The sequence below is a fragment of the Sceloporus occidentalis genome, unplaced genomic scaffold (genome assembly GCF_023333645.1).
Source record: "Sceloporus occidentalis isolate IW3139 unplaced genomic scaffold, rSceOcc1.0.p SCAF_164, whole genome shotgun sequence".
NCBI classification, from domain to species: domain Eukaryota; kingdom Metazoa; phylum Chordata; class Lepidosauria; order Squamata; family Phrynosomatidae; genus Sceloporus; species Sceloporus occidentalis.
The window spans coordinates 1,951,101-1,974,675 of NW_028317144.1; the positions used below are offsets into that span (position 1 = coordinate 1,951,101).

Sequence of the window (23,575 nt, forward strand, 5' to 3'; positions counted from 1 at the left end):
CCAAATCAGGACAACTTAATGAATATATTTGGGATATTTTTTTCCCATTGGTTCAATGTGTGTACAATTTGTATGTATACAAAACTGTAAAAAAAAAATTTGTTTTTTTCATTTTTTTCCCCACTTTTTCCAGTTTATTTCAAACAAAACAATGTACTACCCAGCTTAATATGGTTTCAAATGAAAGCCCTACTTGTGCTGAAAAAAACAATATATGATTTGTGTGGGTGCACCAATTGATAAGAGAAATTACAGTTGAAGAAAGACATGGCAAAAACACAAAAACGGCTCCGGTCCTTTAGCAACACCCTAGTTTAAAAATCCCGGTCCTGAAGGGGTTAACTGTGTGTGTGTGTGTGTGTATATATATATATATACATACGCACACACTGTATATATAATATATTGTAAACACAGTGCCTTGCAAAAGTAAATCAGTTACCATTTCTACCTTGCAATTAAGGTGAAATTGAAATTATTTAGGTAAAAGTGCTCCAAGTCATTCAAGTTGCTATGGACAGCACTTGTGAAATAGTGCCACAGATCCTCAACAAGATTGAGAACAGGACTTTGACTGGGCCACTCCAGGACACTGCCAAGGCCCTGCTGATGAGAAGCATCCCAATAGTATGATGATCTTGTCAACACAACAATTCAGTGTAGGGATGATGTGATTTCAGGCATGGGCACTATTAGCTTTGCACCACAGTTCTGGACAAAAAGCTCTGTTTGTGTCATCTAATCACTATGTTGTGCAGCTGTAGAACTCCCATGTTTTCTGGCAATTTCCAGCGCTGTTAGATGGAAGTAACAACTTTCTTGCTGACCTCCACTCCCAGCCAATAAAATCTATAGCGCCTTCATTGTTGGCCTTTTTACAGCTTCTCTCACAAGACTTTTCCTTGTATGAGCACTAAGTTTCAAAGCACAGGCTTTTGTTGGTAACGTCAGAGCTGCGTCCCATTATTCAATTACAGATAAAGTGGTGGTCATTGGGATATTCAGACAATTGGAAAGTTTTAGCTTTTTTCTATGTTATGAATTTACATTACTTTATCTCTAATTTATCCACAATCTGATCAATGATGCTGAGACAGTGGAGTTTAAATCCCAAAATGTAACAGCAACTTTAACAGTTCACAAGTCAGGGGACAATAATAAAGGCAATGTTGGAAGGTAGGGTTTACATAAAATATTTCACTTTTGTTATTTCACTTGAAACAGATCTCACGCCCCCATGTATTTATGGATGAACTGTGGCAATTCAAATTGTGCAACACCGAGTTATGTATAAAATCTGTGTGCGTATAATCCTTTGTTCAGCATTCATTTATAATTTATCTTAACAAGATATATTGAGAATTAGTTTTTATTAATCCAGAATGTGCGGACAACCAGCATACCTGAAAGATAGAATTCTATATAATGAACTTTACACCCTCGATTGTCTCCAACTTTCACCTCTATACGGCATGTTACCCTTCCTGTACCTGTAACCGCCTAAACACCATAATCGTTGTGTTCCATAAAATGGTTCTATACCATTTCTGCCTCTTTAGCATTCATTTGAGGAATTCTGAGACTCAATGGTTATTGCAGAATTACTGGCTTTGCCATGAGCAACATGAGAATCTGCATTATCAAACATGAAGTCATGCACAAGCTAGGGAAATGAGTTGTATTAAACTAGACATTTGGATATAAAATAGACAGTAAATTCCACATCTGTGTCTAATCCACAATTACAATGTCTCAAAATTACAATCCAAAAACAGGATATTTTTTGTCATAATAACCATAATTGTTTTTTCATAGTTGGTGTTTCCGCACATACTATATTTTGGTTTTTCCCCCAAAGACAACTTTCTGTTTACACCATTGTTGTATGTATACCCCATCATTTGTTAAGAATAATATATTAAAAATAGATTGCAAATTATAAAAAATAAAATTTTGTACTCTCTGACATACTATATTAATCATAGGGCTGGGACTGCGAAGGCTTTTTTATTCTAGATTTCTACTGGGCGGGTGTGACGGAAGCCTCCATCACTGGGGCCACTGGAGAAGCCTGACTGCCAGCCTCCTCCCTATTGACTATGGGCCCTGGGTTTGTAGAGACTTCTGTGGCTACCCCCAGCAGTATCATCTCATCACTGGTTGAGGGGATTATCTCCGGCAGACAGCCAGGATCTGCCACCAGGGAGTGACCACCATTCTTTGATGTTTAATGTTGTATAAATCAGTCTCCCCCCTATTGTATTGTTAATCCCGTTACTGCCCCTGTTGTCTCTGAGAGGCAGATTAAGGGGGAGGTTTGTGTCCCAATATCTTGTTTTACGTTAATGTGTGTTTTGCTGGATATATCCAGCTCTGTGTGTCTAAAATAAATCAGTTTTCGTTTGGTTTTACCCTACACTGAGTTTCGGCTAGTGACTGGGGAACCGGGGAAAGTGTGTTGTCCCAGGCTAAGGGGGCACAAGACAGCGGAGGTAGTCGGTCGGACTAGCCAGCTCCGTGACTTTGGTGGCAGCGGTGGGATTTCTTCTTAGTCTGAGGGACACTTACTTTCTACCGGGATTGACCGACAGGACGGCAGACTTCGGTCGCCTTGACAAGGACATGGATGTGGTATCCGAATTCCAGGGACTGCTGCGGGTCATCCTCTCCTGCTACACCACTGCTTTGCCTACAGAACAATACCAGAACCTGAGGCAAGTGGTTCGACGGTCAGTATGGCAGAGGGCTGTTATATGCCGGGGTCAGTGTCTTCCAAGCTCCGAACAAAAGATTAGAGACCAGCGGGAACTACGGATGTCTTTCCTGGGACAGCAACCCCAGGAGCAATGGGTATCCGAATTGGACAAGCTGGTCCAACAGGAGGTAGAGCTGGAAGATCACTATAGGGCTCTGCAGTGGTATACAGAGCAAGCATATTGGGGAACTGCGAAAGATTGTTCTCCAGAGGGCTATGACTTTGGTGGCCCTGGATTATTATGGGATAGTCTTCAGGAGGATCCAGACTTCGGCAGCACAGCGGAGTGGCGGATTGAGGACATTGGGGATTTCAGGGAGTGGGACCTCCCAGATGCACTAGGACTTAAAGGTGATTTAGACTTTTTAATTACGCAGGAGTGGGAACTGGAGAAGGCGTATAAAAAACTGTTTGACCGCGTTCAACAGAATGCCCCAGTGTCCAGGGATTGTGTGGATTTTGTGGATGTGATTGAGTGTTCATCTGAGGGTGTTGACCCAGGCGGGGTGGATGGGACTGCGGTCTCCACCCCTGAGTCAGAGGGATACTGGGCAGCTAATCCAGATCCGATACTGGAGCTGTGCGACTGTGCTCCACAACCAGATCCAGAGATTGTGGATCTAACTGATTTTACATCTGAGGATGTTAACCCAAGAGGGGTGGATAACACTGCGGTCTCCACACCGGGGGCCTCAGAATGCTGGGCAGTCTGCCCAGATCTCTTAGTCCCAGCTGAAGAGCTGGCAACAGGGCAGAGCGCTGCTGGCTTCTGCCCCACATCTGCAATGACTACAGGGATCCAGGGAGATGTGGCAGCCGGCCCTTCTCCCCAGCGGCAGCTCACATGTCCGGGAGCGGAGGAACTTGTTTTTCCTCCCCAGCGGCAGTGGGAGGAACCGAGAGATGTGACAGCAGGTCCATCTTCCCATCGGCAGCTTACATGTCCGGGAGCAGAGGAACCGGCCCTCCCTCCCCAGCGGCAGGCCGACCCACAAGATTCCCTAACCCCAGCTGAAGTGCTGGCAACCAGGCAGAGCATCGCTGGCCTCTGCCCAGCACCTACCAAAGCTGCAGGAGTTCAGGGAGATACAGCGGCCGACCCGCCCCCCAGCAGCAGAACCTAAGTCCAGGACCGGATCAACCGGAACTCTCTCCTCAACGGCAACAGGAGCACCAGGGAGGGGATGCAGGCGGCATCACTCCCCAGCGGTACCCGGGAGATGGCGCAGCCGGCCCATCTCCCCAGCAGCAGCAGGAGCACCAATTTTGGGAGGGAATTAATGGGCCAAATAAACTGACTGACTACGGAGTCAACCCGTTTGGGGTCTCATCCTATGTCAGTCCAATTCGAAGGGGGGAGAATTGTGACGGAAGCCTCCATCACTGGGGCCACTGGAGAAGCCTGACTGCCAGCCTCCTCCCTATTGACTATGGGCCCTGGGTTTGTAGAGACTTCTGTGGCTACCCCCAGCAGTATCATCTCATCACTGGCTGAGGGGATTATCTCCGGCAGACAGCCAGGATCTGCCACCAGGGAGTGACCACCATTCTTTGATGTTTAATGTTGTATAAATCAGTCTCCCCCCTATTGTATTGTTAATCCCGTTACTGCCCCTGTTGTCTCTGAGAGGCAGATTAAGGGGGAGGTTTGTGTCCCAATATCTTGTTTTACGTTAATGTGTGTTTTGCTGGATATATCCAGCTCTGTGTGTCTAAAATAAATCAGTTTTCGTTTGGTTTTACCCTACACTGAGTTTCGGCTAGTGACTGGGGAACCGGGGAAAGTGTGTTGTCCCAGGCTAAGGGAGCACAAGACAGCGGAGGTAGTCGGTCGGACTAGCCAGCTCCGTGACAGCGGGTTACTAGGTGTTTTTGTATCTTCCTTATCAACTATTTTCCATTATCTTCTTTTCATTTATTTATTTTAAACATTTTTGCTGACTGGAGATTCATTTGGGATATTTATAGACCTTTGGGATCTCTCTTGTAGTTTTTGCATTTACTTTCCTTTTATCTTTGGAACCTTTTCATTTGTTCAGTATTTCAGAAGTTTGGGCATTGACCTTAACTGTAGCCATGCTGCTGCCATTACACACTGGCTCATGCTGGGAGGTGAAGTAATAATAGGATTGTGTCAGCATAAAGTAATTAAACAGACTACCTTTTTATCAGATGTAATCAGCCGAAATGCTTCTGTCACTTGAAGAACTGTTGCCCCTCCTCCAACATCTAAGAAGTTTGCAGGAGTCCCACCATGTAGCTTTATTATATCCATTGTTGCCATTGCCAAACCAGCTCCATTCACTACATAATAAACATACAACAATAATCATGGTACACCACTGCCACAAAAGATGGACCAGTAATCAATAAACATCAGCCTTACACAGATATAAAAAAGAAAACAGAGCTGTGCATATTTATAATTCCAGCAGTGCAGTGCAGTAAACCATTTTACTCTTCTCTTTCTGTACAAGCATCTCTTATGTGAGTTTGTAACCAATGGGTCTACCGGGATGCCCCTGGCCGTTGCTGCTGCCTTCCTCGTAGCAAAAGCCGGCTCCTCCAGGGAAAAAAAAAAAAAACTGTCTACCAAAGAACTGTACCACCAGTCACGATACAATAGAACATGCTATTGGGACTGAGCCTGGTTTATGTAGCCACTTTACGGGGGGGGGGGGGGGGACAAAAAAAGGAACCAGGAAAGGATTAACATAATTAACATAACACAATGCAAGGGATTAACACAGACAACATTGGCACAAAACTAATCTCGTCACAAAACAATGCCGAAAACACGACACAGGTAAAGGGATTAGGGAAGCAACATTTAACGAAGACTAGACAGTGAGTCATTCTTAATAGGCATACAGAGTGAAACCACAAAAGATTACAATTTAACCTTGCAAGACAATGTAATACTGCAGTCTTAATCTCAAAACTGGGGTCCAACATTATAACTATAATTAAAAGAACACACAATAACTTAAATATCAAATCCTGTGCAAAACAGAAAAAAATAGAGCAAGAGGTATATACCCCAAATAACCGCTTATTAACAGGACTGTGTCCTTTTACAGTGTTCATGTTATTTTTCTTTTTTATATATCATTTATTGTTACTGCTATTTTTCACGTTCCTCTTGTAATAGCAGTATTGAATCGGAATTAGGAATTATGTTTCTAACACCAAATGAAGTAACAAAAGTGTTAAATTCAGAGTAGGAGAGAAATTATATCATTAAAAGTAATATACTTTTATAACCTTAGAGCTTTTGCTCATTTTACCTGGGAGAATGTATTATACATATTACTTTATAGAAAGACTCCAAGGATTATGAATATTTCAGTCAGTTTCACTGAGATTTTTAATAGTAGATTTAAATGTATAAATATATCATTATTGAATTAGTCTAACATGAGTAAGACCACTGTGAAAGAATATATAATATCAACACTAAAGTAACAAGCTCCCAGAGGCCCCTCGTTCTCCCCCGCATCAAAAAAAAAAGACAGCGTTTAAAAGCCGCTCGCTGGTGCCTGCTGCTTCACTGCTGAGCGCCGAAATATGACGTCATATTACGGCGCTCAGCAGTGAAGCAGCAGGCACCGCAACAGTGCAGGAAGACAGAAGACTCCCGTCGCTGGACCTCAAGGTGAGAGAACTACAAAGGGGGAGAGGAAGAGGGTAGTAGGGAAAGGGGAGGGAAAGGGGTTAGAAAGTGACAAGGGAGGGAGAGGGGTTAGTAAAGACTGTGAATTAATGTGTGGAAGTTTGGACAGGGGCGCAATGTCAGTGCTTGCCATAGGTGCTATTTTCACTAGATACACCTCTGCAAGCTCCTCACTATACATTTTTTGCAGGATATGAGTTACTTTAATGACCAATTCTCTCATTGAAGACTACCTTTTAAGTATGATTAAGATGAAGTAGCTCAACAATTTTTATTTTTTTTTAGAACACTTTGCAGCTTTGAAAAACTTGTATTCACTTTCTATAATTTAGAAAATCACTCAATTAAAATAATTTTATTTTACTTTATGTTATGTAATGAGGATTTCACAATATTATTAAACACATGGGAAAAAATCATAAAAGGCTAAACAAAAAGGCAGCAGCCCAAAGATTAAGCCCTCCTCTTTGGTCAAACATTGCAGTCAAAATTTGCCTCGGCCGCTATAATGGATTTTGAAGATTAATTAGCCCCATGAATCGTTTAACTCAAAGACTGAAAAGCGGCTGCGTGTGCAACCTACCCTATTTTTCTCTCTCCTGCGCACTGAGGCATCTGTAATCTGGCAAAATGTAAACATGTTAAATAAATTGGGCAATAACATACCAAGACATCCAATGTTACCATCCAGTCCTATGTAGTTAAGGTCAGCTTTTGCTGCTTGTTGGTCTCGCGCATCTTCTTGTGACCAGTCTCGCAAATCAAAAACTTCTTTTTGACGATAGGCTGCATTGGAGTCAAAATTGATCTTTGCATCCATGCACATAACTAGAGATATAAAAATATTGAAAACATTATTAAAAAAAACACATTCTGAAAACACATACAAGTAATTACTAAGAAAAACCCTGTATTAAATGCTCGCCAATATCAGTATGGGCGGTAAAACTAATTTGTATCACATGCAACATCACACAGGGAACATTTGTAGTGTATATTTATAGATACATATAAAAAACACACTATTCTATTTTTTTTTTATATCAAATGGTAGTTGTGTTACAGCAAGCTGCTGAGACAAAGAAATCCTGAATGTTAAACGTTTAATTGATCAAAGCTTAATGAGTTGCATCTAGTTGTCCGTATTCCATGAGTGTGAGAACCAATCTTTGAAGGATCCAAATCATAATCGGGTATTCCAAGCTATTAACGTGAATAAAGTTGCAACAACTTTGCATTTCATGGGATGATGTAACTGCAGGAAAAGGGAACGAGATCCTTTAACCACACTTCCAACACTTCAAATGGATGAACGGGCTTTTTTGGGGAGGGCTTTACAGAGGCTGTGACCTACTGGAGGTATTTAAAATAAAAATAATAATGCTCTATACTTACACAATCTTTTTCTAAACACTATCTCTGTGTATTTACATATTATAAAGATTTTAGGATAGAAAACTAATAAATCCATACTTGCAAACACTCTTTGCCTCCCTCCCCTTCTGAATTATCTGTTTTTGTTTTTTTAGGCGCTGAGGAACTTGGCCCCAAAAAGGGGACAATTATGTTAAAGAGTTAATTGAACACCTTGCCCTGGCTGCCCCAGAAATTCTTAAATACAAAAAATCATGATTGCACTCAAACTACTTTGGTAAGTTTATACAATATAAAGATATTGTGCCACTGATGTATATATTCATAAATCCTCACAGTTCGATGTAGCGGTGTATCAGATGCTCATGGTGTCTGAGTAAAGTGAATATGTTCAATGTCATAGTCACCTTGCTGATGGCATCGTGTACCCTGAAACCAGTCAGACACATGTATGCTGTGGCTTAAAGCCCTTTTTGGTATTGTGCACCAAACCTTAGATTTATGTTTTCTGTGCTACATGTACCAGACCTTCTGTTATATACTTAATTGGAAAATAAATTGGTTGTGGATATTTTGAAGCTTGAGAGTTTTTTCTATAGCAGATCATCACTCTGGTGCACACTGTTTGGTTCCCTATTCCTGTTATATCATTCTGAGGGCTTGTCCAATGGCTATGCTGCATCTTTCAACAACAACAACAACCAAAAAAACAAGCGGACTAGTAATGAAGAGAGCCTGTATAAGAGCAGAGCAGTCAGGGGATCGTTTCATTTCACTGTGACTGCTTTATGAGACACTGCTGTGGTGCATCTGAGCATTTTACAGAGATAGATTCTTCTGTGTGAAACTTGGTGAGCCTCAGTCTGCCTCACAGTGTCTAAAACTCTCTAAAGTTTTTATTTAACGAAGATCATTTAACCAGTCCACAACTACCCTTAACTCTAAGCTAATTTTCACCCTCTTTCTTCCATCCACTGGTCTCAAATTCCCTATTCTACTTCTTCTACATCTTTATTTCTTCTTTCCATGGCACCCAGACAAACAAATGGGATTTCTGAAAACGAAAATGGCCACATTTTGAATTGGAAGACAAATTTGAATGTTAAACCCCCCCCCCCAAAAAAATAAGAACAAAATTGTATATACCATGTCAAAGTCAGTTGTGTGAAATATACTGAAACATAATCTTTCTGCTAAAGCATTAAGTATGCAAATAATACACGCATAGTGCTTTATATCCTTTTAAATCTCTAATTTCACCCGCCCATAATCCTCCGGGACTCTGCAGCCTCTTCCTTCGTAATTTGGAAGGCTTCTGGAGCTCAGAAAACTGCAACCATGAAGTTGCGAAAGTACAGAGGTTGCAATCGGCGTCCTAAACATAAGCCAAGTATTGTCAAAGACCGCAAATTGCAGCCTTATTTTTGGTAATATGTGGATTCACGTTGTGGGAGATGTCTCCGCCTCTGTGGTCTGGCTGCGAGAGGCAACGCTAGAGCGCTGTGAAACCAAAAGCAATAGGAGGCTGTACACACGGTGGGAACAAGGGAGCCAGGACACCCATGGAAAAAACATTAGGTCATTTTTATAACACACTGCTTCACCATTAGCTAGCTAAGAACACAACACTAGGTACTCCGATAGATATACTATACATAACGCATGAGTATTTTGAGACCCATATACTTTTTAAAGCACAAATTTGAGCTGTACAAATAGATTCAGCTCTGCTGATTCCACTGTTTGGATGTCACGGAAAAATCAACAGCATATAACCCTAAACTAGGTGAGATGTAAACATATTTGCAGTGAAGCATAATGGCGTTTTATCCACCTGCATGCTTTGTAAAGAAAAGTGACATGACTTCAGGAGCAATGACTGTCCTCTGGAAGACCTCTGTCAGCAATTGGCATATGCACGAAAAGTCACAATAGGTAAACATTTAATAGTGAACAGAAAAATAACGTACATGCCTGTTAAAAGTGGGTAGTGACAGTAAAGGAGGAACAAGGGTTAGGAACACTGCAGGGCAAATCTATGAAGAATTTCAGAGAATGGAAAAAAATAAAGCCTGCTTGTTTTATTTTCTTAATCGCATTACTAATAAAAGCATCACCATGCAGCAGGACTGTTAATTATCACTGAGAGATCAGTTAAGTATCTGGAATTAAGAAAAAATAAATGCGTGGGGAAAAAACGGAAATTTTTTTCTTACCGTAAATTCCTTTTTCCTTAATACAGTGGCAGTACGAGTGGGTATTGTTCTTTACCAGGGACAAGATGAATCTAGAGATCAAAAACACAATTAAATGCCCCGGAGCCCCTCCTCCTTACCCATAAAACCGGGGCCGAACCGGAGGTAGACAGTAAGTAACAAGACAGACACAAAATTGCTTGCCAAACCTAATTTATTGCATGAAGGGAGGGAAACCGATACTGCCACTGTATTAAGGAAAAAGGAATTTACGGTAAGAAAAAAATTTCCGTTTTTCCTGGCATACAGTGGAAGTACGAGTGGGATGTAGCAAGATCCCAGAAATGGGGGGGCCACATCAGGAGACCACCGCCTGGAGCACCTTACGCCCAAAATCCGCCGCAGAGGAGGAAAAGATGTCTAGCCGATAATGGTGCACGAAGGTGGAAAATGAGGACCAGGTAGCAGCTTTACAAATGTCCTCAGGCGAAGCTGCAGCCTTTTCAGCCCAGGAAGCCGCCATGGCCCGAGTGGAATGAGCCCTGACGGGCCATTGTAGAGTGAGACCACTGGAGTGGTAGGCCAGACGGATGGCGTCCACCAGCCAACGAGAAATAGAAACTTTAGAAACTGCTGTCCTGGCCGAACGTCCAAAAAAATTGATAAATAGATGGTCCGAAGAACGGATGGAGGAGGTCCGAGCAATATGCATCTCCAAAGCCCTCTTGACGTCCAACGTGTGCCAAACCAATTCATCAGGAGAAGGACACGGAAAAAAAGTAGGAAGAACTAAGGGCTGACTAATATTTGTCCTGGAAATGACCTTAGGGAGAAATGAAGGTTTAACATGGAGAACAACCTTATCGTCATGAAAAATCGTGAACTCCGGAGAGGACGACAGAGCCTGGATTTCCCCAACTCTCCTAGCCGAGGTAATAGCCACTAAAAAAATTGTTTTCAGAGAGAGAAGCTTCATGGACACTTCCTCCAGAGGTTCGAAGGGCGCTGAACACAAGGCTCGAAGCACAATGGCAAGATCCCATGACGGAAACAAAGACCTCCTAGGAGGACGGCGAATAGTGGCGGCCTTAAAAAAAAATTAAAATAAAAAAATAAAAAAAAATTAAAACAAACAAAAAAAAAAAATCGCCTAATAAGAACGTGAGAGGCCAGATCTAAAAGAAAAAAATGACTAAGGGCCGAGATCTGCCCTTTAAGGTTCGAGACACTAAGGCCCAAAGCCAGACCTTCCCGTAAAAAACAAATGACTGAATTGATGGAAAGAGGGAAAATGGAAAGATGCCTAGCGGCGCACCACCGGAGGAACTTGGTCCACACCCGGAAATAAATTTTGGACGTTGAACTTCTGACTGATGTCAACAGAAAGTCTGAGATGTCTTCGTCCAAACCCTGGTCACTCAAGATCAGCCTTGCAACAGCCAGGCTGTCAAACGGAACATCTGAAGAAGTTCTGGGCGAAGGCCGACGTTCTCCAGAAGCTGTGGAGAGATTGGAAGCTCCCAAAAGGTGATGGTCAACTGCTTGAGGAGGACAAACCAACCCCTGTTGGGCCAGTATGGAAGGATGGACACGACCCTGGCCTTGTCGTAGCGGATTTTCAGCAGTACGCGAGGAATCAATGCCACTGGCGGAAAGATGTAGGCCAACCGGAAATTCCACACCATGGAAAGACCGTCCAAAAATTGAGGAAGATCCCATCGGCTGAGGGACGCGAACACCGGGACCTTGCGGTTCTTGCGAGTCGCCATCAAATCCACTTCCGGAAGACCAAAGAGTGCCACCAGAGTGGTTTGTGGGGTCAAAGACCATTCTGTCTGTGACCATTTTGCCCTGCTTAAATCGTCCGCGATTACATTGTATCGGCCTCTGACGTGCGTTGCTGAAATATCCGTCAAATGAAGTTGGGACCACTCCATAATAACTGCGCACAGGATCTGAAGACTCCGTTCCACCCTGCTTGTTGATATAAGCGACGGCCGCTGCGTTGTCTGATTGGATCTTGACAGCCTGACCCTCTATGAATGACCTGAAGGCCAGGAGAGCCTGAAGAATTGCCTTTAGCTCTAGGAAATTTGATGAGCGGACAGCATCTACTGGAGCCCAATCTCCCCTTCGAAAAAGGGAACCCAAATGGGCTCCCCATCCTCGGCCGGAGGCATCCGTGGTGATAATAATCCAAATTCTGGGTCGAAAAGAGAGCCCTCTGGCGAGATGGGACGACTGCTTCCACCAATTCAACTGGGAGAGAACCTGGCCACTTATAGTGAAGGACGTTTCCAGATCCTCTTCTTGCCTGGACCAGTTCGAGAGAATCTGCCATTGCAAGGGACGAAGCTGACACCTTGCCCAAGGAACCGCTGGGATGGCAGCGGTAAGAAGACCCAGAACGCTCATAGCCTTCCTGACAGAGCAAGTCGGACTTCTTTGCAGCGACGAGATCTCTTGCTTTATTTTGAGGCGCTTGGAACGCGGGAGATAAACGCAAAGGGACATTGAGTCCACCAAAAACTCCAGAAAAAGAGTCCTGGAAGCGGGAATGAGACAAGATTTTTGCTTGTTGATTAACCAGCCGTGGTGTTCTAGGAACTTCATAGTCGCGGAAAGGTCTAACAAAAGTTTCTCCCGGGAGGCAGCCATAATCAGCCAATCGTCCAGGTAAGGAATGATCGAAATATCTTGTTCTCTGAGGTGAGCTGTCAAAGGACAAAGGATCTTTGTGAAAACCATTGGGGCTGATGCCAGACCGAATGGAAGGGCCTTGAATTGGAAATGATGCACTCTGTGATTGACGCGCAAAGCAAACCTCAGAAACTTCCTGGATGCCTCGGCTACCGGTACATGAAGATAAGCGTCTTTCAGGTCTAAGGTGACCATAAAATCTCCCTCCTTTAGAACCTGAGTGACTGAGGTGATACTCTCACCGGAAATGCTGGTAGGGGATACAGCGGTTTACCGACTTTAGGTCCAGGACCGGACGCAGGGAGCCAGACCGAATGGAAGGGCCTTGAATTGGAAAAAAATCGGAAAAAAAAGTGTCCAGTTTTTCCTTACCAAGGGGTAGGACGAAATAAGGAACTGGCGAACCGGAGGCCGAATGAACTCTATCCTGTAACCCTCCGAAATAATCTGACGAATCCACGGATTTTGCGTGGTCTGTTCCCAGGATAGGCTGAAGTGTCGCAGGCGTCCTCCCACCTTGCAGTCAGAACTTTCTTTTATCCTGCTTTTCGGGCCGATCTTGGAATTTCTTATCTCCAAATGGCCCACGAAAATTCTGAGATCTAGAGATTGGAAAATGGGTCTCGGGTTCCTATAAGGATTTCTGCGGTTCCACCTTGGCCTTCTATCCTGAGGCAAAGCTCTTTTCGTATCCGAAATCTGCTTAATAAGAGCACCAAACAGCTTCTTATTCTCTAAAGGTAAGTCACAAAGCGCAGACTTAGAAGCGGAATCAGCCGTCCAGGACCGTAACCAAAGGGCTCTGCGTGACACAGACGACAATGCCATGTTCTTGGCTGAGAGCTTAAGGGATTCCTGAGCCGAATCCACAAAAAAATTGTTGGACAGCTTTAAGTTCTTAAACAGTCTATTAATCTCAGAATCAGAATCATCCGCAAGACGATCTTGCAAAAGTTGAAGCCACATGTGCTGTGCCCTAGCCACTGCAGCACTAGACACCGCCACCTTACATTGAGCTCCTGCCGCCTGGAAAACACGCCTGCATGAAGTCTCCGCTCTCCTGTCCATAGGGTCTTTGAGCCCGGACACTTCACCAATAGGGAGAGTAGTCTTTTTGGAGAGCTGGGCCACTTGTACGTCAACTTTGGGGGGATCCTCCCAGGAATATTCCCCTTGAAGCCTGAACAACTGCTTAAAGTGTTTAGAAATGAAAGCTCTTTTTCCAGGGTGCTTCCATTCCCTGGCGATAAGGTCATCCACCTTAGGGAGTACAGGAAAGCCTTTAACTTTCCCCACATCATCTACTAGGAGCATACGAGTCACCTCCTTGGTGAACTTACGGAGTTCCTGGGAGGGGAAAACCATCTCTTCCTCCGAACTATCACTTGATGAACTAGAGGACCGGGAGATCTCACCCGAGGAAAGGTCTGATTGAGAGAAAGACCTGGATCTCTTGCGCTTGTGCGTGGAATCCAACTTGACTTTCTCCTGAGATTGAGCTGCCGAAAATTGAAATGCCTCAAAAGTTTGAGCCAAATTTTCCTGGAACCACCCAAGGAAAGATTGGAGGTCTTTGCACTTCTCAGAAGCAAGCTGTTCAGCAGAGCAGGCGTTGCACACTCTTTTCCTGCAGCCATCAGGTAGTGGAGTAGCACACTCAGCACATGACAAATGCTTAGCTTTGGAAGTGGCCTTTTTGGGAGCAGAAGCAGGTCTTTTATCCTATCCGGATTCTCTGATGGTAACGGACTAGACATCTGATGAAAAGACAAAATGGGTATTAAAAAAGAATTTTTTTTTTATTTTTTTTTTAGGAGGGAAGAGGATAGGAAAGAGCCAAGATAAAGAAAATATCTTACCCTAACCTCCTCTGAACCGTGTGGGGGGGCTGGTGACACGGCTGCACTGTACTGACGAAGCTACAGCAGTCAGACAGGCAAAGCGCTTTAAATGCAATTTAAAATTGCCGCCCTCCGGAAGATCCGATTCGCGCATGCTCAGTAGCGCGATCGGATCTTCAGTGGAACGCAACGACACCCGGGCGTGCGTTCCACCAGACTGCGCATGCTCCCACTTCCTTGTACAGAAAAGGAAGAAACAGATACATCCTCCGTAACGCGGACCGCTACGGAGGGAAAACCTCTCTCTGCTCACCACCCGGGGAGCAATCGGAGGCAACGAAGACCCCCAGGCAGCAACCCGTGCGCCTCACCAGCCGCAGAGATGCCGAACTCCTGTCCGGACCGACGATCCATCCTGTCTGTCCCTGAAAGGGACAAGAAAAGAACTGTCTACCTCCTGTTCGGCCCCGGTTTTATGGGTAAGGAGGAGGGGCTCCGGGGCATTTAATTGTGTTTTTGATCTCTAGATTCATCTTGTCCCTGGTAAAGAACAATACCCACTCGTACTGCCACTGTATGCCAGGAAAAAAAAAGAACCAATGATGCAAGTATGTCTGTTCCCATTCAATATTCCTATGCACCAAACTTTTCATGCCTAGTGCAGTTGTAGGAATCCCTGAACTTAATAGGCTCATATATGCAGCCAACATTAGTAATGAAGGGGAGGATCAGCTGCTATTTCAAATTGAAAAAGGCTGTGAATAGGGATGAAATTTTAATCATGGGAGATTTGAATTACCCAGATACAGATTGGAATAGTGGAACTTGTTCCACTAAGGGCAGCAAGTTTCTGGACCAGCTTAATGACCAATTTATGTCACAATTAGTAGAGACCCCAACCAGAATGGATGCCTGTCTGGATCTGGTAATAACTAACAATGATTAACTTATCTCAAACATCAAAGTAAGAGAATACTTGGGGAATAGTGACCATAACATGGTTTCATTTGAGATTAACTCCAAAAAGTTAAAGGTAGAGACTGTTGGTCTTTTATTATCTGAAACCAGAAACTTTGTTAGTGAGGACAGAGAGAAAGCCGACATCTTAAATACTTATTTTTTCTTCTGTTTATACCAAGGAAGAACCAATGACAGCCCCTGCTGGCTAATTTTAAGGAACCATTACAGCAAACATAGGATTGGCTGACGCAAGAAAAAGTGCTCAAGCGATTAAATACTGTTAAGGTAGACAGGGCCCCTGGACCAAATGGTATACACCCAAGGATTCTTAAGGAGCTAAACCTAACTTTGGCCCAACCATTATTATTGATCTTTAGGGATGCTTTCAGTTCAGGCATAGTTCAATTAGATTGGCGCAAGGCAGATTTTGTGCCCATATTTAAAAAGGGATCAAAATCTCAACTGGACAATTACAGGCCAGTAAGCTTAACATCGGTAGTGGGGAAATTATTTGAAGGGTTGCTAAAGATATACAATACATTCATGAAAATATCTTGATCCAGAATCCAATTAGTAGAAGTCAACATGGATTTGTGAAAGACCGGTCTTGTCAAACCAACATACTAGCATTCTATGAAGAAGTTAGTAAAAATATCTGGGTGTGGCCATAGATGTGATTTTTCTGGACTTTGCTAAGGCATTCGATACGGTTCCACATAAAAGGTTACTCTACGAATTAACAAAAATAGGCTTAGGGGCAAATGTCTGTATTTAGATCGGAAATTGGCTAATAGAGTGCAGAGAGTTGTTGTGAATGGATGTTTCTCAGACTGCACGCAGGTATTAAGTGGAGTGTCTCAGGGGTTTGTCCTGGGTCGTCTTCTTTTTAGTTTATTTATAAATGATCTCCTAACCTGCATTGAGAGCCGTCACAGTTTTTGCTGATGACACAAAATTAGGCAGGGTAAATCAGATTAATCTTGATGTTTCTTCTTTGCAGGAGGATTTAGACAGAGTTGGGGACTGGGCATGCAAGTGGCAGATGAAGTTTAACATCGATAAATGCAAAGTTATGCATTATGGCAAAAATAATAAAAATGCAACCTATACTATGAATGGAATATCCTTGAAGAAAACTACCAATGAGAAAGATTTAGGAATAATGGTAGACAACAGACTTGACAACAGTGCACAATGCCAGCAAGCAGCTGCAAGGGCCAATAAGGTCTTGGCATGCATAAAACGAGGTATTGATTCACGGGAGGAGGATATTATCTTGCCTCTTTACAGGTCAATAAGAATGCAAAAAAACAGAATGTTGCAGAATCTTGTAATACCTTTTTTTATTGGACTAACAGTATTTAAAATAATAGACGAGCTTTCGGGAGTCCTCCCTTTATCAAGTCAAAAGCATTTCTTGATAAAATTATGCACACTGGAAAAACAGCGTCTAAGAGGGGATATGGTAACACTATATAAATATATGCAGGGCCAATATAAAGAGCTCTTCAGTGACCTGTTCATTAACAGAAATGTACAAAGAACAAAAGGTCACCCTCTGAGACAGGAAGAGCGGAGATTTCATAGACAACAATGGAAGGGATTCTTTACAGTAAGGACAATAAAGGTATGGAATTCACTGCCAAGGGAGGTGGTGTTATTAAATACATTAGATGCCTTCAAAATGGGTCTGGATATTTTATTTTTTTTTAGAAAGGAATGACATACAGGGCTATAGAATAGAATATTTAAGAGCTTCTTGATCCAAGGAGAAATCCGATTGCCTTTTGGAGTCAAGAAGGAATTTTTCCCCATGATGGCAGAATTTGAAGTAGCTTAATTAGGGTTTTTTGCCTTCTTTTTGATCAAGAGTAGGAAGGTTAGGTACAAGGGTTGAACTTGATGGACTTTGGTCTTTTTTCAGCCTTATGTAACATCAAATATAGTCAGTAATTTTTCCTTAAAAAGATGTATAACGCTTGGTTGAGCATCTCAAATTTGTTTGGGTATGACAGCAAATTCCTATCAAAGCAAAGTTAGGCTTTGAACCCACCACATGGATCCTGAAACCTTTATCATCATGTCCCTCCTGCTCTTCACTCTTACATCTAGAGATACAAGTAAGGAGTAATGATCACACCATTAAGAAACAGCATTCATTTTGTCCGTTTAAATAATTAAATAACCACATAACACTGGAAAAAAGCTCAAACAAAAGGAACCAAAAACAATGTCATCTCTAAGCTATGAGTAAATATAACTTGCACAGTAAAATGACTCTCTCTTAATAGTGAAATATAACAGTGCCTTTTGTTTAGTATTACAGGCTTAGACATTTTTCATGGCTGCTGTTTTAGTAAGCTGTTATTTCAAAATACATCTATTTACCCTACAAAATGGTTTGTTTTCTGGCATGAAATTTTTCAATTATCTTGGTTTGAACCATTTATCTTGCGCTGCTGCAGAGGATGAGTCAGAGGAATTCTTGAAGCATGTGCAACAGAGCCACTGAAACAGCTAAGCTAGAAGGTAAATCTAAAGGCAGCACAGCGGGGATGGGAGAAGGAAGATGATAAACACCCCTCTAGTATCGACAACCGTCCTAATCCAGGCAGGAATGCCTTATAAAACATAATGTATGTTAAGAAGAAATAACTATTTTCCATTAAGCGATAAAAGTGAATATAATGCAGTAGCTAAAAAGGACAGATAAGAAGTCCATCTGCAACTCAAGATAAACAGGATACTTTTTATTGACAAACATGCACAAACAAAGTTAATGCTGTAATATGCACATGGATCAGTGCTTATATATTGTTCAGCCATTCTTAATATTTAAGTTGCTAAGTCATAAAATAAATATCTCAGTTAGAAACATTCACCTCTTCCTTATAAAAACAAGATGAACCCCTAAAGGACAATGGGCGGTCCCTAAACTCATTGAAACCAATGCATCTAGAGCCCATACATGTACAGGCTTTGTCATTAAGGGGTTAAAATGTACTATATGGCAAATAACGAAGAGGAGGTTAGCACATCTGCATAGCGCTCGCATAGGTCGGAACAGGAGTGCTTTCCAACTAGCGATTTTCCGTCTAATCCAAACAGAACTGGTGCCAAACACAAATGAAAGGAGCTGCAGCTTCCACTAAAAATATGGGGGGGGGGGGAGTGTTTCTTTTCATACAGGTTAACAATGTACAGTGCCTTTTGTTAAGTATTACAGCCTTAGATATTTCCATGGCTGCTGTTAAAGCAAGCTGTTTTTTCAAAATACATCTATTAACACAAAAGGGTTTGTTTTCTGGCACAACATTCTTCAGTTATCTTTATTTGAACCATTTATCTTGCGCTGCTGGAGAGGATAAATCGGAGGAATTCTTGAAGCATGTGCAACAGAGCCACTGAAACAGCTAAGCAACCAAAACTGGCGCCAAGCGCAAGTGGGGGAGCTGCAGTTTCTACTAAAGGTTTTTTATTATTATTTTGAATGGTGTAAATATGAATACTAGACTGTCCTTTTAAATGATTTACTAGTTCATACTAACTATAGTCCACACTGTTGTTGATATACTTTGTATGTCAAGTGTCAATCCCTGTGTACTTCACTACCATGGCCAATGGCAAAACATCTTAAATCATTAAAGTACTTGGTTAGAAGGTTTATATGAATTCAGATGAGAATTGAAATCGCTTAAAAGAACTGGAAAGAGTAGTGTCAGGAAGATAAATATATTTAGTATGTTGCCATCTTTTATTTTCTAGACAATGACAAAGCACTAGTGCTAAATCCAACAGACACAGTACGGGATACCATCTATGTAAGGGAATATGAAAAAAGCCCATGACCCACATGTCACATAAATGATGCTTAAGTAGTTACATAAAAAGGTTATTGGTGTTATTCATTGTTTGTTACCAAAGAAAATGATTTGACTCAATTTTTCAAAAAGTTCAAAAAAACCTTCATTATAGGTTATAGAGGATAATTGCATCTCTGAGAGCAATGCTGAACATGGCACATGAAACGAGCTCATTTAAAAAAAAGCCCTGAAGCCAAATAAGTGTTGTATAAGTAGGGATTTGTTACCTTCACAGTGATGAAGTTCATTTATTAAAAAAAAAAAAATTAGATTAAAAAAAAAACAAAAAAAACCTATAAATTGAGCTGTTTCATAAATACATTACTTTAATAGTAATAGATTATTTTTACTTTAGTGAAATATGACCAAAGCTTGAAAAGCTACCAAAACAATGTCTCTTTCCTAACTTTCATGTGAAAAAAAAATCATTAAGTTATATGTTACATATAAATGACAGCAGCTGCCTCTGGCAATCGCATAGCCCTGGCATATCATGCCAATAATAGTTAATTTCCCATTATCCCACAATGGACACTGCATTGAAACTCCACTGTCAGACTACGCAAGTAGATGTAGCACACCTGTCAGACCCTGTGTATTGTTTTGGCATGTTGTGCAGAAATGTCCAGCGACATCTGTGCAATAATTCTGTAAAAGCTCTCAATAATATACTATATGACGAAAGGTATGTGGACACCTTCCTTTCAGCTCTTTGACTTGAATATTTTTCCAGAAACGATCAGGCAGAATCTGGACTTCCATTAGCTGCAGTCACCAACATAAGATGGCGACTGTTAATAAGCGTTAATTATTCTTTGTGGCCCAACCCAGAATCTTGTTTCCGTTGATATTGATGGAGTTCAAAATGTACGTGTAGATTTCAAAGTTAAAAATCAAATGGCCGAATTCTGATATTATGGTACTGAACCTCACTCAGACCCCATTTAAGAGGTGTGAAGAGATGCTATGGTACCTGCTAATCTGGCTCACAAAAGGACCTTATACGTCTGTACCAAACCAATTTACAGAAATGGGGGGGGGCGTTCCTCAATTGGCAGGGCCGTATAAACACCTTGAAAATAAACGTCTTACCCGTGTTGCTGTAACTCTTTCAAACCATATCATCTGATCTGCCCAAATCTGTTTGTTTTTTTTTCTCAATTCTCCTTTATTGAAAATATGCACAATGAGAGAAAACAGGAGTGCACATAAAGGTTATACAGACAATGTGCACAGTAAATCAGGCAAGTGTAAGACGCTTCATAGGCGACCTAGAGCCGATCACTGCGGTCGGTACAAAGGTGGAGAGCACCGGGTCGCATGAAAGTAGAAACGGCACACCAGGGACCATGATCACACAAATAGAGAAGAGCCGCTACACAATAATATGGATAAATACAGATAATGCTGGAGACATTGAGGAAACAATGATACAAAGAAAACGTAACAAAGTAAATAAAAACATAAAGTACAAAATAAGAAAGAAAGACACTGCACGGTAGTCCGGACAAAGACATGACAACCCACACCGAAGTGTGAGAAACTCCGAAATACGACCGGTAACCCCAGCCGATAGAGTTAGCCCAGCAGGTAAGGATGACAACACACGGGTGAGAAGACCGAATCAGATGAGGTGGGGTTAAGCCAGACCCATATCCCGCACACGAGGCGAGGATAGAAACATTGACCACGGGAGCCACCGAAGGGTATTCCGATATTCCTCCCCTTTGGCGGAAGCAACTAAGTCTTCCATCTGGGAAATTGTATTTACCCTGGAGATCCAGGCCCCTATGGGAGGCGGACCCGGGGTCTTCCAAAAACGGGGAATAATTGATTTAGCCGCCTGGATAAGATGGAAGGCTAAAGACCGTTTATAGGAGCCACAGAAAGAGCGAGTGTGATGGAAAAGGTACGCCGCTGGAGAGGGGACGAAGTCGGGATCAGCAATTTCCCTGACCACTGCCCCCACCGTATCCCAGAATGGCCTTATGTCCCTACATTCCCACCAAAGGTGAATATAAGAGCCAACAGCTACGCCACACCTCCAACATAGAGGAGAAATCTGAGGCATGTAGTGGTGAAGGTCCTGGGGGACCTTATACCAACGGGATAATAACTTATAGGAGCACTCTTGTATCTTGCTCGAAATGGAGCCTTTATGCGTCAGCACTAGGATCTTATCCCATTCAGAATCAGAAAAGGGGGCAGGCAGGGAAAGATCTCTCTCCCACAAACTAAGGAAAAACGGCTTAGTTTTACAATGTTCATCAACCAGTATGATATAGATTTGCGAGAGGAGGTGGGCAGGCTCGCGGGGAACAATGCACAGGTTCTCGAAATGGGAGAGAGGTCTGGTGAGGAGTGCGTTCGGCAGGAGCGAGGAAATGTAATGCTTGAGTTGGTGATGTAAGAAAACGCAGGGAAAGGAAATTGAGAACCCTGAAGAAATTGAAAGAGGCGTATGTGTTTAGTACGAAGTTGTAGGCAGAAACCTTGGAGGCCTGCCTGAATATTTCAGTCAATAGCAGGATTATGCGAGAGGGGAAAGAGGGGACTGGGACATGTCGAAATGAGGTGGCGGGAGGTCAGCCGTTTAAAGACCCGTAAGGTAGCCGTAACAGTGGGGTGAGAAGACACTGTCAAAGTGTGATATTGGTCTGGGAGCCACGGCACCGCTGCGATGTGATGCACCAGGAATGAATTCTCCAGGGGCACCCACAGCTTCGGGACCTCCAAGGACCACTCCACTATGCGGCGTAGGTGAGCCGCCATCCAGTACCACTCCACACATGGAACCCCCAAACCCCCCCTACGTTTGGGCCGGATCAGATGAGTGAGGGCCAACCGGGGGTTCAAAGTCCCCCAGATGTATCTACGAAACACACTCTGGCAGGTCTTAAAATACGCCCTGGGGAGAGAGATCGGCAGGCATTGTAGCAAATACAGAAATCTGGGCAAAATGTTCATTTTCAAGACACCTATTCGGCCAAACCAAGATATGTGCGGAACCGACCATTTACGGAGATCCGTTATCACAGAGGAAAGCAAGGCATCAAAGTTCAGCTGACGGAGCCGAGATAAATCTGCAGGTAGCATCAAACCCAGATACTTAATCGCCACCGGCTGCCACTTAAAGGGGAAGACACGCGCAAGCCTCTCCCTAAGCGGGTCCTGAACATTAATGCCCAGAATTTCAGATTTCTGTAAATTAATTTTGTAATTCGAGAGCGTCTGGAAGGAGTCGAGCTCCGCTACAATCTGTGGGAGAGAGGAGTGCGGCTGCGTTATCATGCAGAGCATGTCATCGGCGTAAATAGCAAGTTTGTGGACATGGTTGGCGATGGAGATGCCAGTGATATTGACGTTCTCCCGCAGGGCACAGGCAAGGGGCTCCATGGTCAGAATGAATACCAACGGTGACAAGGGGCAGCCCTGTCTCGTACCGTTGCGAATACGGAGGGCATCGGAGAGGATACTATTATCCTTTATACGGGCAGTGGGATTAGAATATAAGGCTTTGACAAGGTTAAGAAAATTCCCGGACAGGCCAATAGCATCCAGCGTCTGGAAGAGGAAAGGCCAAGCAACCCTATCAAACGCCTTCTCGGCGTCCATAGAAACCAGAGCATAGGGAAGCTTGTGGGCGTGAGCGTAAGACATCAGGTTCAACACCCTAATGGTATTATCCCTGGCCTCCCTCCCGGGGACAAAGCCTACTTGATCCCCGTGAATCAGGCCCGGTATGTACCGTTGGAAACGAAGCGCCATCACCTTGGCAAGTAATTTGAGATCTGTATTTATCAGGGAAATGGGACGGTAGTTGGAACAGCAGTCCGCATCTCTACCCGGCTTGGGAATAACGACAATATGTGCTAGATTAGTGTGTGGATCCGGGGAGCGGCCGCTAGCAAGCTGATTAAAAAAGTTTGTTATAGGGGTACCCAGGACTGGGAAGAAGCGGTTGTAGTAACCTCTCGTCAAACCGTCTGGACCCGGACTTTTGCCCATAGGGGTGAGTTTCAGCGCTGCCTTGACTTCATCACACGTTATCTGGGAATTCAATACAGCTAAGGCCTCGACATCTAAACGCCGAGGTAAGTATTTGTGAAGATACTCCATCATAGCTAAGTGACGAGACTCAGCCAAGTCTGGCGACGGCAAATTGTATAGGTCACTATAGAAATCCCGAAAACAACGGGCAATCTCGTGAGATT

The 23,575-nt window shown here is 43.0% G+C and overlaps 1 protein-coding gene across 1 annotated transcript in view; it reads right to left on the minus strand.

Moving 5' to 3' along the window:
• The window catches only part of SUCLA2 (succinate-CoA ligase ADP-forming subunit beta), a 39,899-nt gene that overhangs the window by 6,434 nt on the left and 9,890 nt on the right, over nt 1–23,575 (minus strand). The window contains exons 4-5 of the mRNA XM_089501135.1: nt 7,095–7,256; nt 4,917–5,059 (exon numbers count right to left, since the gene is read on the minus strand). Coding sequence (XP_089357261.1) covers nt 4,917–5,059; nt 7,095–7,256 — 305 coding nt within the window. The remainder of the gene's footprint in view (nt 1–4,916; nt 5,060–7,094; nt 7,257–23,575) is intronic.